The sequence below is a fragment of the Bidens hawaiensis genome, unplaced genomic scaffold (assembly GCF_021521415.1).
Source record: "Bidens hawaiensis isolate Kalapana, Puna unplaced genomic scaffold, B.hawaiensis_p1.1 tig00005168_1, whole genome shotgun sequence".
In the NCBI taxonomy this organism is placed as follows: domain Eukaryota; kingdom Viridiplantae; phylum Streptophyta; class Magnoliopsida; order Asterales; family Asteraceae; genus Bidens; species Bidens hawaiensis.
Genome location: NW_027491331.1, coordinates 1,520,183 through 1,535,633, shown reverse-complemented (window position 1 = coordinate 1,535,633; position 15,451 = coordinate 1,520,183). Strand labels below are relative to the sequence as shown.

Sequence of the window (15,451 nt, the reverse complement as noted above, 5' to 3'; positions counted from 1 at the left end):
CCTTGAACAGATTGATGTGTATGATCTTGAGGATATGTACATAAAGTGGCAAGCTACAATGTTGGCAGTCAGAAGCAAAAGGCTGTACAACAGGACTGGGAGATCATCTTTCTCAGGACCCAATGACCGTATTGGATTTGATAAGTCTAAAGCCATTTGTTACAATTGCCAACAGCCAGGGCACTTTGACAAGGAATATAACCAACCAAAGCAATTTGGTAATCAGGTGAAACAAAACCAGTTCTACCAGAACCAACATCAGAATTACCAATGGACTCAACAGAGAAACCAGCTAGTTAATCACAATCCCTATCAGAATCATAACAGACCCAGCAACAACAAACTCAGCCACAACAAAGAAACAATCAGCTTCAAATTTTAGGCAATCAAAACAAAGCAAATGCCAATGCTATGAATCAGGCTAGAGATCAAGGAAATGTTGTAGTGACTATGGTACCACAAGATGGGGAATTTGACTGGAGCAACCATGCAGCTGAGATGGAAAAAGCCAATGTTACATTCATGGCTAAGGTACAAGAGAAAGGAGAATCTTCAGGATCACAGGTACAATCTGAACCCTCTATTTCTGATCTTTTAACAATTGATGAACTTAACAAGGAGATTGGAAAGTGGAAATCTGAATGTGGAAGGAAGGAGGCCTTTCTAAATGTCTACAAGACAAGTGAAGCCACATATGAAAATCAGATTAATATTTTGGAGGAAGATTGTATGCAAGCCTACATGATTCAATCAATGATAACTGTTGAAATTGAAGGTCTGAAAAAGATGTATGCTCAATAGAATCTCAAGAATTATAAGTTACTAATTCAAATGGAGTTTTTGAAGAACCTAGTGTCAACCGGCAACATAGTGGGATATGTTGAAAAGATGACCCCTGAAGAGAAATACAAGATTGTACCACCACCTTTTTGTGATAAATATCCACTAAAGGTGGAGAAAGAGAGCAGAAATAAATACTTAAAGCAATTTAAGAGTGTGTTTGAGGATAAACATGAGTTTGTAAAGATATATGAAAATGTGACTGTGAGCAATGAAGGTGAGTTTGTTATAAAAGAGACTATCGAGTCAAAAGAAAAGGAAGTAGAAAAGGTTGATGGAAAGAAGAATGGAGTGAATATTCCAATTTGTAGTTGCAGAAGTGACAGATCTTCAGATGACCAGAAGAGGAACAAGAAGGCTTCAAAGAAGAAGAACAGTGAACAAATACCAAGGCTACAAAAAACAACTCCTAAATTGAAGAAGCATTATGAGAAAATGAGGAAAGAACACAAGGTATTTGACATATGTGAAAGACCTGAACCAAAGAACAAGAATAATAAATCAGAAAGCTACTCATATGATCAACATCCTCCCATTTATCCTGTGTTCTTCAACCATGAGCTTTTTGACGTTGGGGATGCTGAGTATGTTCCAATGAGAAGGTATGTAGCTGATCAAGAATCAAGCTCCTCAAGCACTCCAGCTAAACTGAAGAAGATCAACTTTGTCAAAGAAAAGTACCTTCAAGTGCCTGATGTGAACAAGCCTATCAAAATGGATTTCACCAATTCTCTATGCCCAAAATCCTCTTTAGGTTCTGACTTTTCAAAGCCCAGTGACAGAATCAAGGACAAGAAATTGCTTTAAGATATGTGAAGCTTTGCTAGAGTATGGTGCAAGAAGTGTGATGCCTATGGACATCACACTGATTCATGTTGGGTTCTGGAAGAAACATTTGAAGTTCCTGACATTGTCTTTGGATTTGACATGAAAGGATACAAGGAAATGTGTGAGAGGTAATTGAATGATGAAAACAATCCATCTGATGATGAGGATCATAGATTGATATTGGAAAAGAGGTTGAAGTCTATTATGAAGTTCAATGAAGGATCAAAGGAATCAGACAAGATTGTCAAGTGACAAAGGAAAATCAAAGATGACACCTGGTGTTCTGAATGGAGATGAAAATTTTCTCCTGAAACAAGGATTTGAGCCAAGAGGATATCAATGGAAGACTAAACAAGAAATAAACAACTAGAAAGACTATGTGATTGATAAAAAAGAAAGCATCAAGTCACCAGTTGAATCTGAATCAGATTCAGATTTATCATGTGAAACAATATATGAAGATCCAATTCCAACTCCTGTTGAGGCTTAAATTGACACTGACGTACAAACTGATACAGTTTGTAGATCAGAATGTAACTGATCTTTGTGTGTATATGTATGCAGGAACAGTCCCTGAATGGAAATGATATATGGTACATGGACAGTGGATGTTCTCGGCATATGACCTGTGATAGGGAAGCACTTGTGAATTATTAAAGAAAGTTTGAAGGACCAGTTGCCTTTGGGAGTGATGATAATGGAGGAAAAATTGTTGGAAGAGGCACTCTTACAAATGGCAAAGTATCCTTTGAGAATGTGCTGCATGTTGAAGGACTACAATATAATTTACTTAGCATTTCTCAAGTATGTGATAAAGGATACAAGGTTGCCTTCAATGATGAACATTGCTTAATCCTGAAGCCTGAATTTGTCATTGCACCAGAAATGATAATGATGATGGCTCCAAGAAATGGGAACCTCTATGAGTTGAGTATGAAGAATTCAATCTCTAGAGGTGGTTCATGCTTTGTTTCTAAAGCGACTGATAATGAAACAAAACTGTGGCATAGGAAGATGTGCCATGTCAATCTCAAAAACATGAACAAACTGGTGAAAGGTGAGCATGTTGTGGGACTTCCTACTAGAGAGTTCAAATTAGAAGAAAAATGCTCCCCATGTCTCAAAGGAAAACAACATAAATCCTCACATAAGAGTAAACTGATATATTCAATTGATGAGGTGTTGGAATTACTTCACATGGATCTGTTTGGTCCTGTAAGTGTTCCAAGCATTGGGAAGAAGAGATTATGTCTAGTGATAACTGATGATTTTTCAAGGTTTACATGGGTCTTCTTTATGGGAAGCAAGGATGAGACTCCATAGTTAATCAAGAAATATGTACTGAAAATGGAAAATCAGATTGAGAAGAAAGTGAAAGAAATTAGAAGTGACAATGGATCGAAATTCAAAAATGGAATGATGAAGAATTCTGCACTTCTAAAGGAATCTTTCAACAATATAGTGCTCCGAGATCTCCTGAGCAGAATGGTGTTGCAGAAAGAAGAAACAGAACATTAATTGAAGCTGCAAGAACCATGATAGCTGATGCCAACTTACCTGTGACATTCTGGGCAAAAGCTATCAACACTGCATGCTATGTGCAGAACAGGTTTCTTTTGAACAAAACTCACAACAACACTCCATATGATTTAATCTTTAAAAGAAAACCTTATGTGAAGTTCTTGAAGCCATTTGGATGTAAATGCTCATTGCTAAACACAAAGGACTATATTAACAAATTCCAATCAAAATCTTTGGAATGTTTCTTTGTGGGCTATTCATCTCAATCAAAGGCTTACAGAGTTTATATCAAGGAACACATGGTGGTCATTGAGTCCTCAGATATAATCTTCAATGAAAATCACTTTAATAATGTAGAATGACCTAAGTGGCTGTTTGATCTGGAAAAGATGAATAAATCATTCAAGATCTACAATGAAGACATGGATAACAGCATGTTCAGAACAAGTATTGAAGAGAAAGGGAAGCAAAAGCAAATTGATTTGGACAAGCTGTGGTCATTTGTTGCATCAGGAGAGAAAGGATTCAACTTTGAGATAAGCAACAACAGACCAAATGAAATGGAGGTCAGATATCAAGAAGCTGCAATTGTCCAATGAAGGTCCAAGTGAAATGGAAAGTGAACCAATGAAGAGTCAGCAGCAGGGTCAACTTGAAGAGACAGACATATTTGAGAACAGATTCCAGTCCTTGTTTGATTCTCTTCAGATTGGAACTAATGAAACATCTACATCTGCAAACACTCTAAATCAAGTGTCTCCTGAATCTGAAGAAGAATCTAAGAATGAAACTTCTGATGTAAATATGACAAATCTTGAATCAGAAGTAATAGGAATTCAAATTGTTCAGACTACCTCTATTGAAAGAAATCATCTTGCAGAAAACATTATTGGTGACTTGCATGAAAGAGTGACAAGAAGTTCCTATGAAAGGGCAAACATATGTCTCAATGCTGGTTTTCTATCCCAAGTTGAGCCAAAGAAAATCAATCAAGCCTTAAAAGACAACAGCTGGGTGGAAGCCTTACATGTTTGGGATTTGGTTGACAAACCTAGAGGAAAATACGCAATTGGCACCAAGTGGATCTTCAGAAACAAAAAGGATGAAATAGGGGTTGTCATCAAGAACAAAGTAAGGCTGGTGGCTCTAGGGTGCTTACAATAAGAGGGAGTAGACTTTGAAGAAGTCTTTTCCCCTGTTGCAAGATTAGAAGCTATCAGAATCTTTTTAGAATATGCAACATCCATGAACATAAAAGTTTATCAATTGGATGCAAAGTCTGCATTTTTGAATGGGAAGATTGATGAAGAAGTTTATGTGACTCAACCACTAGGATTTGAAGATCCAATTCATCCAAACAAGGTGTACAAGCTTAGCAAAGCACTGTATGGAATACATCAAGCTCCTAGAGCTTGGTATGATGAGCTATATAATCACCTGTTGGACAATGGTTTCTGCCGTGGAGCTATTGACAAGACATTGTTTTACAAAAGATGGAAGAAAGATCTACTGCTTGTACAAGTGTATGTTGATGACATCATTTTTGGTTCAACAAATGAACAAATGTGTAAAGACTTTGAACAAGTGATGAAGTCAAAATACAAAATGAGTTATATGGGAGAAATGAACTTCTTCCATGGATTGCAAGTACAGCAGAAGGCAGATGGCATCTTCATCAATCAATCCAAGTATGTTAAAGAAATACTAAACAAATTCAAGTGCCAAGACTACAAGACAGTATCCACTCCAATGGACACACATGAGAAGATGGTAGCAGATGAAAAGGGGGAGCCTGTTGATCAACATTAGTATAGGGCCAAGATTGGATCATTGATGTATTTAAAGCTTCAAAGCCAGATATCATGTATGCAGTTTGTGTATGTGCAAGATTTCAAGCAAACCCTAAGGTGTCTCACATGTTAGCTATGAAGAGGATATTCAGATACTTGAAAGGAAAACCAGACTTGGGAATCTGGTTTCCAAAGAACAGCTCCTTTGACCTGACTGCTTTTACTGACAGTGACTATGATGGCTGCAACACGAGCAGGAAGTCTACCTAAGGAGGATGCGAATTCTTAGGGAATAGGCTGGTCTCATGGTAATGCAAGAAGCAGACCATAGTGCCCATCTCAACTGCTGAAGCTGAGTACATTGCTGCATCTGCCTGCTGTGCACAGGTTCTATAGATTTAAAACCAACTGCTGGACTATGGTATGAATTTCTTACTCACTCCAATTTACATTGATAACACTGCTGCCATGTTTATAGTTAAAAATCCAGTTCAACATTCAAAAACTAACATACCACTTTTCAGGACCATAAATCTGGTGCAAACCCTCAAAAGGTTGACAAGAACACACAGATCTATTAAACCCAAAGGCCTATAGAATATTCCGGCGGAATCAAAACATTCAACAGATGAGAACAAAGGTATGAAACAATAACAACGAAACAACAGTATAGTCAATAAGAACAATATCAAAGACAAAGATTCACTACATTTAATATATCATTGAATGTAACTGTGAAGGAATGTCTAGGGTTTCGTGAAGGCGGCGGTGGTACGAGGAGAAGGTAATATTCGTTGGAATCTCTCGTATTTTGTGCCTATCCACGCATCCCCTAAATCCTAACTTAGGACCCCATTTACAGACCCTGACATTCCTTCTAGAATTCCCTATTCATTACATAATGAATGACAAATAAAATACAAGTGTCGGAGTCTTCGAGCATGATATATCTTGCTCGAGCAGAGCCAATATGCATTGTATGCTTGATGAGAGTCTTTAAGCATACTTTACTTAGAATAGTTTCTAATAGAAAATATTCTCCTCTAGTACACTTCATTCTTTTTTACTAATCCTTGCTTTGCTCGAATTCGTCCATCGAGAAAGCATATTCTTCTTGATGTCTTCAATCCTGCCTCGTGACTAATTTAACAATTTTCAGCATGCTCGGATGTATATCCTGCTCGGGATTGAACCATGCTCGAAGTCTATACTTAGAACATATGACATCTTCTTATTGCATCCATGCTCAACACCAATGTGCTCGGATCACTTGGCTTAAACTTGAATGATCAAGTCGTTTGCTCGATTGGCAATCTGTACTCGATAGAAGAACACTCTTGCTCAGAGAAGTGTAGTTTGCTCAAAGCCTTTAACACTTAGAAGAATTTACTGAAATAGCTCTGGAAGACCATGCTCGAGGTAGTAAACCATGCTCAATGATCCAAGCTTGCTCGTAGTCCATGCTTATTAGATTTTTTGAGGAGGTTGAGAAGATTCCAATCTTCCTTTGCAACTATCCAACTCAACAGAAATGAAGGCAGTCCCCTCCACATAACATCAATGTGTGAAGTTGCCTAATCCATGGGAGATAGCAAAGATTGAGAGTGACCAACAAGATGCCAAATATTGCTATACCTCTTCAATGAAGCCAACAAAGAAGCTAAGTGAGGCATAGCAATTACAAAAAACCAGGAGGAATGTCATGGAGACAAGGGAACAAGATTCCTAGGAAATGGTCTTAAACCTGAAGGATACTGATGTTAAAGTCCTAATTAGAGTTGAGATTCAAGAATCCATTGAGAAGGATCTAACATCCTTCCTACAGTGAAGAAAGACAACTTTTGCATGGAAACACGAGGATATGATAGGTATTTCTAAGAACATTATAACTCATAAACTTGGAGTTGGTCCTTCTTATAGGCCAGTCCATTAAAACAGAAGGAAGTTTGCCCCGAAGAGAAATGCAATCATCCAGGAAGAGGTACAGAAACTCTTGAAGGCAGGTATGATTAGAGAGGTAAAGTATCTGAAATGATTAGCCAATGTGGTTGTTATTCAAAAGAAAAACGGAAAGTGGAGGGTATGTGTTGATTTTACTGACTTGAATAAAGCATGTCCCAAGAATCCTTTCCCTCTCCCCCACATTGACTCTGCCACAGGGCATGAAATGCTGACTTTTATGGATGCTTCATCCGGATTTCAACAAATCCAGATGGAACCATCTGACCAAGAGGATACGGAATTTATAACCCCCACGGGCATATATTGTTATATTGCTATGCCGTTTGGTCTTAGAAATGCAGGTGCCATATATCAAAGATTAGTCAACATGATGTTCAAGATCAACTAGTTGATACCATGGAAGTCTATATTGATGACATGGTAACAAAATCAAAGAAAGCCAAAGACCACCTCAAGGATTTAGAAGTAGCATTTGACATCCTTGACAAATACAACATGAAGCTAAATCCATCTAAGTGTGTATTTGGTGTAAAGGCTAAAAAATTCCTTGGATACTTAGTGACCAAAAGGAGAATAGAAGCAAGTCCAGAGCAAATCCAAGCTATTATAAACCTCAAGTCCCCAACGAATGTTAAAGAAGTTCAAAGGCTAACAGGAAGGGTGGCGGCATTAAATAGATTCATCTCCAGATCCTCAGAGAAATGCAAAGAATTCTATGATATTCTAAGGAAAAATAAGTGGTTTGAATGGACGGAGAAACATGAAGCTGCCCTCACTGCTCTGATGAACTACCTATCCTCAGCCCTAGCTGTGGTGAAACCGTTGGATGGAGAACCATTCATCCTATATATGGTTGTCTCTCTCACTGCTCTAAGTGTTGTCTTAGTAAAGGATCTTGAAGGTAACTAACATCCTATCTACTATGTAAGTAAGAGTCTCCTTGATTCAGAATCTAGGTATTCTCACCTAGAAAAACTTATACTTTCTTTAATTATGGCTTCCACTAAGTTATGACATTATTTTGAGACTCATACTATTATTGTGAAAACTAACTACACAATTAAGAATGTCCTTAGAAAACCAGAAATGTCAGGTAGAATGACTAAGTGGACTGTCAAACTGAGTGCTTATGATATTCAGTATGAGCCTAGAAACGCGATCAAGTCACAGGCTCTAGCAGACTTTGTGGCTGATTTTAGTAGTGACATAGAGGAACAAGCCAATATTGAAGCTAAACAACTTTAAGAGACCAAGGATCCTTGGACATTCTTCACCGATGGAGCGTCGAATGCTAAAGGGACAGGATTGGGAATACTACTAAAATCGCCACATGGGGGCCACACTACCCCACTCGATAGCTTGTGAATTCAAGACCACTAACAATGAAGCAGAGTATGTAGCACTCATTGCAGGTAAACAGCTAGCCAAAGGTATGAGAATCAGGTACCTTCAAATCTATGTGGATTCCTTATTGATTGCTAATCACTTTAACAGCTCATATGCAGTCAAATGTGAGAAATTAATTAAATATTTAGATATAGTAAAGGATCTAGCAGAATCCTTCGATTATTTTAACATTACACAGATACCAAGAAAAGAAAATGCAGGGGTTGATGCCTTAGCAAACCTAGCTTCAGCCTTAAAGCTCCCTGAGGACGTAAAAATTCCTATTATTCATGTTTTGTCTCCTGTAATTGAGGAATGCAAGGCAATGGAGGTAGATGGGAATCTATTTACAAATCCTGAGGATCACCCTCATGGCCATTCATCCTGGATCCTTCTAATAAGGAAGTACATCCAAGATGGAGAGATCCCGAAAGTTGAAAATCCCAAAGCTTTCAAAGCCAAGGTATCTTAATTTACTATTGTACATGATATGCTGTATAAGAAATCCCTTGTAAGTCAATACTTAAGGTGCATCGAAGAACCCGAGATCTAGGAAGTGCTAAAGGACTTCCATGAAGGAGATTGTGGCAACCATACAGGGGGCAGAGAATTATTCTCTAGAATCCTAAGGACTGGATACTTTTGGCCTACCATGAAAAAAGATGTTGTGGAATACTAAAAGAAATGCGATGCTTGTCAAAGGCATGGCAACGTCCTGCATCAACCGGCAGAGCCCTTATACCCCATTGTCTCCTCATGGCTATTTATGAAGTGGGGAATGGATATAGTTGGGAAACTCCCCATAGCTCCAGGGGAAAAGTCTTTATGCTAGCAATGACCGACTACTTCTCCAAGTGGATAGAAGCTGAAGCATTTCCTCAAGTCAGGGAGAAGGAAGTTATATCCTTTATTAAACAAAATATTATTACTAGATTTGTTATTCCTTCCGAAATTATTTTTTGATAATGGTTCAAAATTTATTGGGAAATGAACAACTAACTTTTGTGATAGTTGGGGAATTAAGATGATCACTTCAACACCATTTCATCCACAAGCAAACGGCTAGGCCAAATCAAGCCACAAGATCATCATCAATAACTTAAAAAAGAAGCTTGGAGCAAAGAAAGGAAAATGGGCTGAGGAACTACCCTATGTGCTTTGGGCAGATAGAACAACTTCGAAGAACACCACAAGAAAAACACCATTCTCGTTAGTCTTTGGAGCTGAAGCAGCAATCCCTACAGAAATGGTGTATACAACTGCTAGAACGAGTATCCGTGATCCTCCGATAAATGATGAAAATCTTGTCCAAGACCTAGATACTGTTGAGGAGCTTAGAGATCGAGCAAGGTTCAAAATGGCAGTTTATCAACAAAAGATAGCCGATGTATACAACAAGAATACCAGGATCAGAAGATTTGAAATTATAGATTTAGTTCTACGAAAGGCTTTTCAAAATACAACCAATCCTGCCGACGGAGAGTTAGCACCTAAGTGGGAAGGTCCCTACTTAATTGAATCTTAGGTAGGAAAGGGGGCATATCGTTTACTGAATATGGAAGGTGACATGCTCTCAAGGGCTTGGAATGCCATTCATCTCAAAAAATATTTTTGATAATTAGGATCCTAAATCCTAATCAGTTTCATCAACCCGTTATTTGGTAAAACCTTACTTTATACTCATATTTATATTAACTATATTGAGCACTTGTTGTTTTCAAATATACCAAGTTTGCCGAAATGCCGAGCAACAAGGCCCTCAAGTAGAAAAAACGGGTTGGCCAACTCTCTCCTAAGTTAAACTGGGCTTGTCCCCAGGTTTGTAAGGTTTTCACCTTATCGCCTGAATTTAGGGTTTTGACACCCTCGCCTGGAGCGCATGATTATCCGGGTATGGCTGGAGGCTGTGGGACCAGTGCACTATATGTGGCTGACAATTTCATGGCTAAAGATCATATCCTAGATCATATGAATTAAATGGTAGACGTACCATATACACAAGTTAAGGGCAACGCCAGGGTAGGCTCGTCGCTGCGTTTAACTGGGCTAACGCCATGTATCAGCTCGTTGTCCGTATTATTGGGCTTGTCCCCACATATTATTGATCTTATCCCCACGTATTACTGGTCTTGTCCCCATGAATTATTGGGCTTGTCCCCAAGCTGGTTGGACTTAAATCCAACTTTCCTAATTGTTATGTTTTCTTTTGGTTATCTATCCTAACAGGAAATCGATTCAAGACAAAAGCAATAAGGATTGAGGATCCTCTATTCTAGCATACAATTGTTAATTCGAAAGCAAAAAGAGTTATATCATTACTAGAGTTCGAAAGATTTGACCCGGGCTTCACCAGCAAAACGTGGACCATCCACCCGGTTCAAAATTAGTCAAAGTTACAATATGCTCATGCAGAAAATAAAAGAGAAAGGTGGCTAAGGCTTCATCCTCCAAACAAAGGATCCTTCCACCAAAACCACCTTTCGTACTATCATAAGGATCTCAGATTGTGACATCCGTGGCAAAACCGAGTACACATTAGTACTTACAAACTCTAATAAGCGTTTAATCGCTTAATGTGTAACGAACAAACGAATAACCAAACGGGTCTGCTTATGGTCCGGATATCCTGGGATGCCATCTATAAGTGATATACGATCTATGCAAGCTAAAATATTAGTAATATGGCCTTAGTTCGATAGCAAACAAGTTAAACGAAAACATGCTCGTTTAACTACCTGCTATAGATTTAAACGCGAAAGATAGTTACAAACCAAGCATTGTATCATCCGTTAAGCCGAAAAAGACTTACCAAACACTTATTGGAAATGTTTTAAGCGATCCGTGAAAATATTTTTGATTTTTACAAACATATAGTATGTTTTTATAAATTTACACAAAAATAGCCGAAAAACGCTCGTTTTCGCTCCGTTTGTCGCACCCGGTATATTTTTGTCGCCAAAAACCGAACCCGAAATAAATTTAGACTTGGCATTTCACGTTCGGGCACGTTAATCGAGAAAAGTTGGCCAAATGGGCCCAAAAGGGGGCCCAACAAGCCCAGCCCGCCAAAAAAGACTTTTTTACCCTTAGTTTTCCTTTAAATATTAAACAAGTTTAAGATATTTTGTGAAATAATTTTCATGAGAATTCTGGACACAAGAAGCTCTCCATCAATAACCAGCAAGAAACTAGATAAAAATGTCATAAATAATCGATTTTCGGCTCGTTTAAACTCGATTAATATCATATAAACATAGCTTGATTGCCAAAAATCATTCCTAACCATGTAAAAACCCTAAAAATGGTCCATAAACATTTTTTGATTATACACATGGTGGGCAACCTGGTATAATAGTTTTTTTGGCCATAAACACGGATTAAAGGGTTGAAACGGCGTTTTTACGGTTCAAAAGTTCGTTTTTGTGCACTAGCCGAAACCCTAAGTTAAGGGCCGTTATGTTGATGAAAAATTGCTTGGTTTGTGATAAAGGACTTGTATCTAGCTTGCATCGAAGCACAGGAACCTGAAAACTTGGTTAGAAAGTCAGAAACGAGCCAAACCCGCTAAGGTAATGCCGAAACACTCGCTTACGGGCTGTTTAGGTTAAGGTTGTGATGTGCATATTGTTAGGCCTTGAAATTTTTCAGGAACATCAGGGACCATGTCAATAAGTCCCTGTATAAATTTGGTAATTTTTTGACAAACCGAGAATATTTGGCAAATTTATTACCGAATTGGGACATTTATTTGGGAAAAATAGCTAAAATACTTCAAAAATTATGAAATTTTTCTAGGAACTCATATTTGATGTATTTTGATCACATATGAATTTTGGGATCATTTGGAGAAGACTAAAGGTGTTTTGTGTATATGCGTTCGTGTGAATTTTTATAGCCGAATTTGGGTCGAAAAGAATATAGTACGAGCTTTTTACATTCTGGAATTGATACAGGTTGATTTGGGACATGAGTTGAGCATTCAGGAATTTTTGTGGAATTTTTGGAAATTTTTTGGGGGGAAAGATATGTGGCCATGAAAGGCGAAGGAAGGCTGGAATGCCAACAGGCGTCTATTATTGAATTCACCCGACCCGAAAGTACCCGTTTGGGGAACGTCCAGTGCCAAAGTCACTGAATGGGTAAGTCGCCAATCCCTAAACGGACTATTGGGTTACGGACGGTCATTTTACTAGAGGTTTATAATCTACCCTTGTGTGATTCCTGTTGAAGCATATACTCGAGGGGTGGGTGCAGGGCGGACGATTTGAAATTTGAAAGCAGACTCCCCATTCATTAGATAGAGAAGATGACCAAGATTTCGTGATCCGCTGTCGAACTTATTCCAAGAGAGCTCGGATAGAATCGGTATTGCTATCCGAGCTCTCTTATTGAATTGCTCATTGAATTAGCATTCTCAATATTATGCCTTGAAGAGGACTCGAACCTCCACGCTCTTTAGCATGAGATTTTGAGTCTCGCGTGTCTACCATTTCATTACCTGCATGCAACAATAACCAAATACTCATGATGAAAGTATAATGAATATATATTAATCAGTAATCACACAATTACATGTGCATGCATGAACGATTACAATATATATACAAGTAATTAATTAATTAGTAAGAAACTTGTAAGCAGAAACCAAGTATAATAATTGATGTTTAATTTGCAAGCGAGAAACTGAGAATTAACTTGGGGTTAATAATTTTCAGGCGAAATATAGCTGACAAAATGAATTTTTATAAATTAATAAATCAGTAAATAATTCCAGAAATATTTTTATAAAAATCTACATATTTTAATTGATAAGTGGTTAAATTTTCATAATTTAATGATTAACGTTTAATTAATTATGTTAATTTAAAGATTAAACAAATTCAGTTCTTTTAAAAACCGGCAAGTTCGCGACTAGCGAACTTGCGGGAATATCAAAACACCAAGAGTGATCAAAAATCATATTTTCAGATTAATTAAGTAAAAACAAACTTTTCTATTAGAAACCTGGACAATCCGGGTGGATTGTGCGCGTTTCTTCTCAAATCAAACTGAATAAACGGAAACGGGCCCTGTGGCTAATCCGGGACCCCAGTATGTGATCCTTCTTTATAACTTAATCATTTTACTAACCAATACATTTACCCAAGCTTATTTTCCCATAACTGTTTTCTAAACTTGTAAACGAACAATTTGGCCCAGCTGGGAAAATGGGAATCTGAGCCAAGTTCTGTTTTAAGTATTAGACATTGAACAACATCACAACCTAAGCCTATTACCACTTTCTGGGCGTTCCAGCTATACCCAGATTAGTTATACAACCCAGTTTAGTACTGAGATTATAATAATATTAAAATATTAATATTATTATAATATGGACTATAGGGACTAAGTGATAGCAAGGGAAACGAACCCCGAGCTGACCTCGCACTGAGTGCCTACAAAACTGTGAGTTGCATGACCCCACTCTTTAAACTATTTTACGAACTTTTGGGATGGAAATCATGTTTATACACGTTATCTATCTGAAAACGGATCAAGATATAAAATATCTGAACATTTATATATGAAAAGTCCCTACAAACATAATGATTGACTACGTGCTGATGAAAGATGATTATTATCGTTGATTGATATATTGAGTGGAGATAATACGAATTGCAAAACATAATGAAATTACACGTGACAGCATGTTTATACAAACACGTTATGTAATGTTAAACATAACTAATTTGGGAGACAACGTGGTCTGTAATGGCCATGGGGATAACGTGGTCTGTGATGATTATGGGGCTATTGTGGGCGGAAGGGGAGCACAATAGTACTAAACTAAAGTTGAGTATGGCCTATGAACCAAGTTCTGCTGCAACTTACTAAACTAAAGTTGAGTATGGCCTATGAGCCAAGTTCGGCTGCAACTTACTAAACTAAAGTTGAGTATCGCCTATGAGCCAAGTTCTGCTGCAACTTATAAACTAAAGTTGAGTATGGCCTATGAGCCAAGTTCTGCTGCAACTTATTAAACGAACAAACTTGATTATGACATGAATGTTAAGAAAATAATGTGATTATGCGTATTGTGGGCTGATGTGTGTCTAATAACACTATAATAATGACCCTCACAACTAAGATTTAATATTAAAACGAAAATCCTAAAACCACACACAACCGGCAAGTGTACCGATCGCAAGTAGTATAGACTTAGGAAGTCCGAGTATCGAACACGTGGACACGTTAGAACGCTAAAGATCACTAAGCCTAGACAAGACCTACCTTAGAATAATAATTATATTGATTTTTGATTTTTAAATACTTAACTGAACAAACTAGACTAACTGATAAAACTTACCAAAAATAGAAAACTTAACGGGGAACAAACTATGTTGACTTAGGATGGAGAAAAACGTCTACCTAGGTTTGAATCAAATGTAGGCCTAACAAGCTAATGGATTGAATGATATATAGACACCGGTCCCTAAAGATGACACGACTAAGGATCGCTCTGGCTCACTGGATCACCTCTCGGTCTCACTCAACAAGCCTAAACTACTCAAAATCGGCTAAAACGACCAAACCGGAAACAATTCCTAACGTGTTCTAATGAAGGATCACCTCTCGGTCTCACCAACACTCGACCCTAATGGCAATGAATACTACACAACCAAGGATAGAGGAACAATTCAACTTAAACCCAAATAGATCAACTAGTCGCTCAAAACTCCTAAACCTGACAAGAAACGAACTCGCTCTCGCGCAATCCTTATTCTAGCATGCAAAGGAAATGAGACAACCCTAACTTCCTATCACCTCTCAGTCTCAAGGAAGGTGTCTAACCGCTGTACTTAATCCAAATAATCACGCAACAAAACCCTACGGTTGTTCCTACCGCAACAAACCCTAAACACAAAGTCTAGAATCAAACAATGCACCGATCAATCAATACAAAACTAATCAATCAACACACGGGGTTTATGCAATGAATCACCAAAATTTCCAGACCTTAAACACAACCTATTTCATGTCTAAATCAAACTTTACAATAGCAATTAAAGTCTATCAATCAAACAATCCAAAAAACCTATCAAACACTAACAAGAATCATCATTCCTAGGTAGAACTAACAAGTT

The 15,451-nt window shown here is 37.8% G+C and overlaps 1 protein-coding gene across 1 annotated transcript; it reads left to right on the top strand.

The window, feature by feature from the left end:
• The first annotated feature begins 8,271 nt into the window (after positions 1-8,271).
• Positions 8,272-8,799, top strand: LOC143629172 (uncharacterized). Its single transcript, XM_077098518.1, has one exon. The coding sequence runs from the start codon at positions 8,272-8,274 to the stop codon at positions 8,797-8,799; it is 528 nt and encodes a 175-aa protein (XP_076954633.1).
• The last annotated feature ends 6,652 nt before the right edge of the window (positions 8,800-15,451 follow it).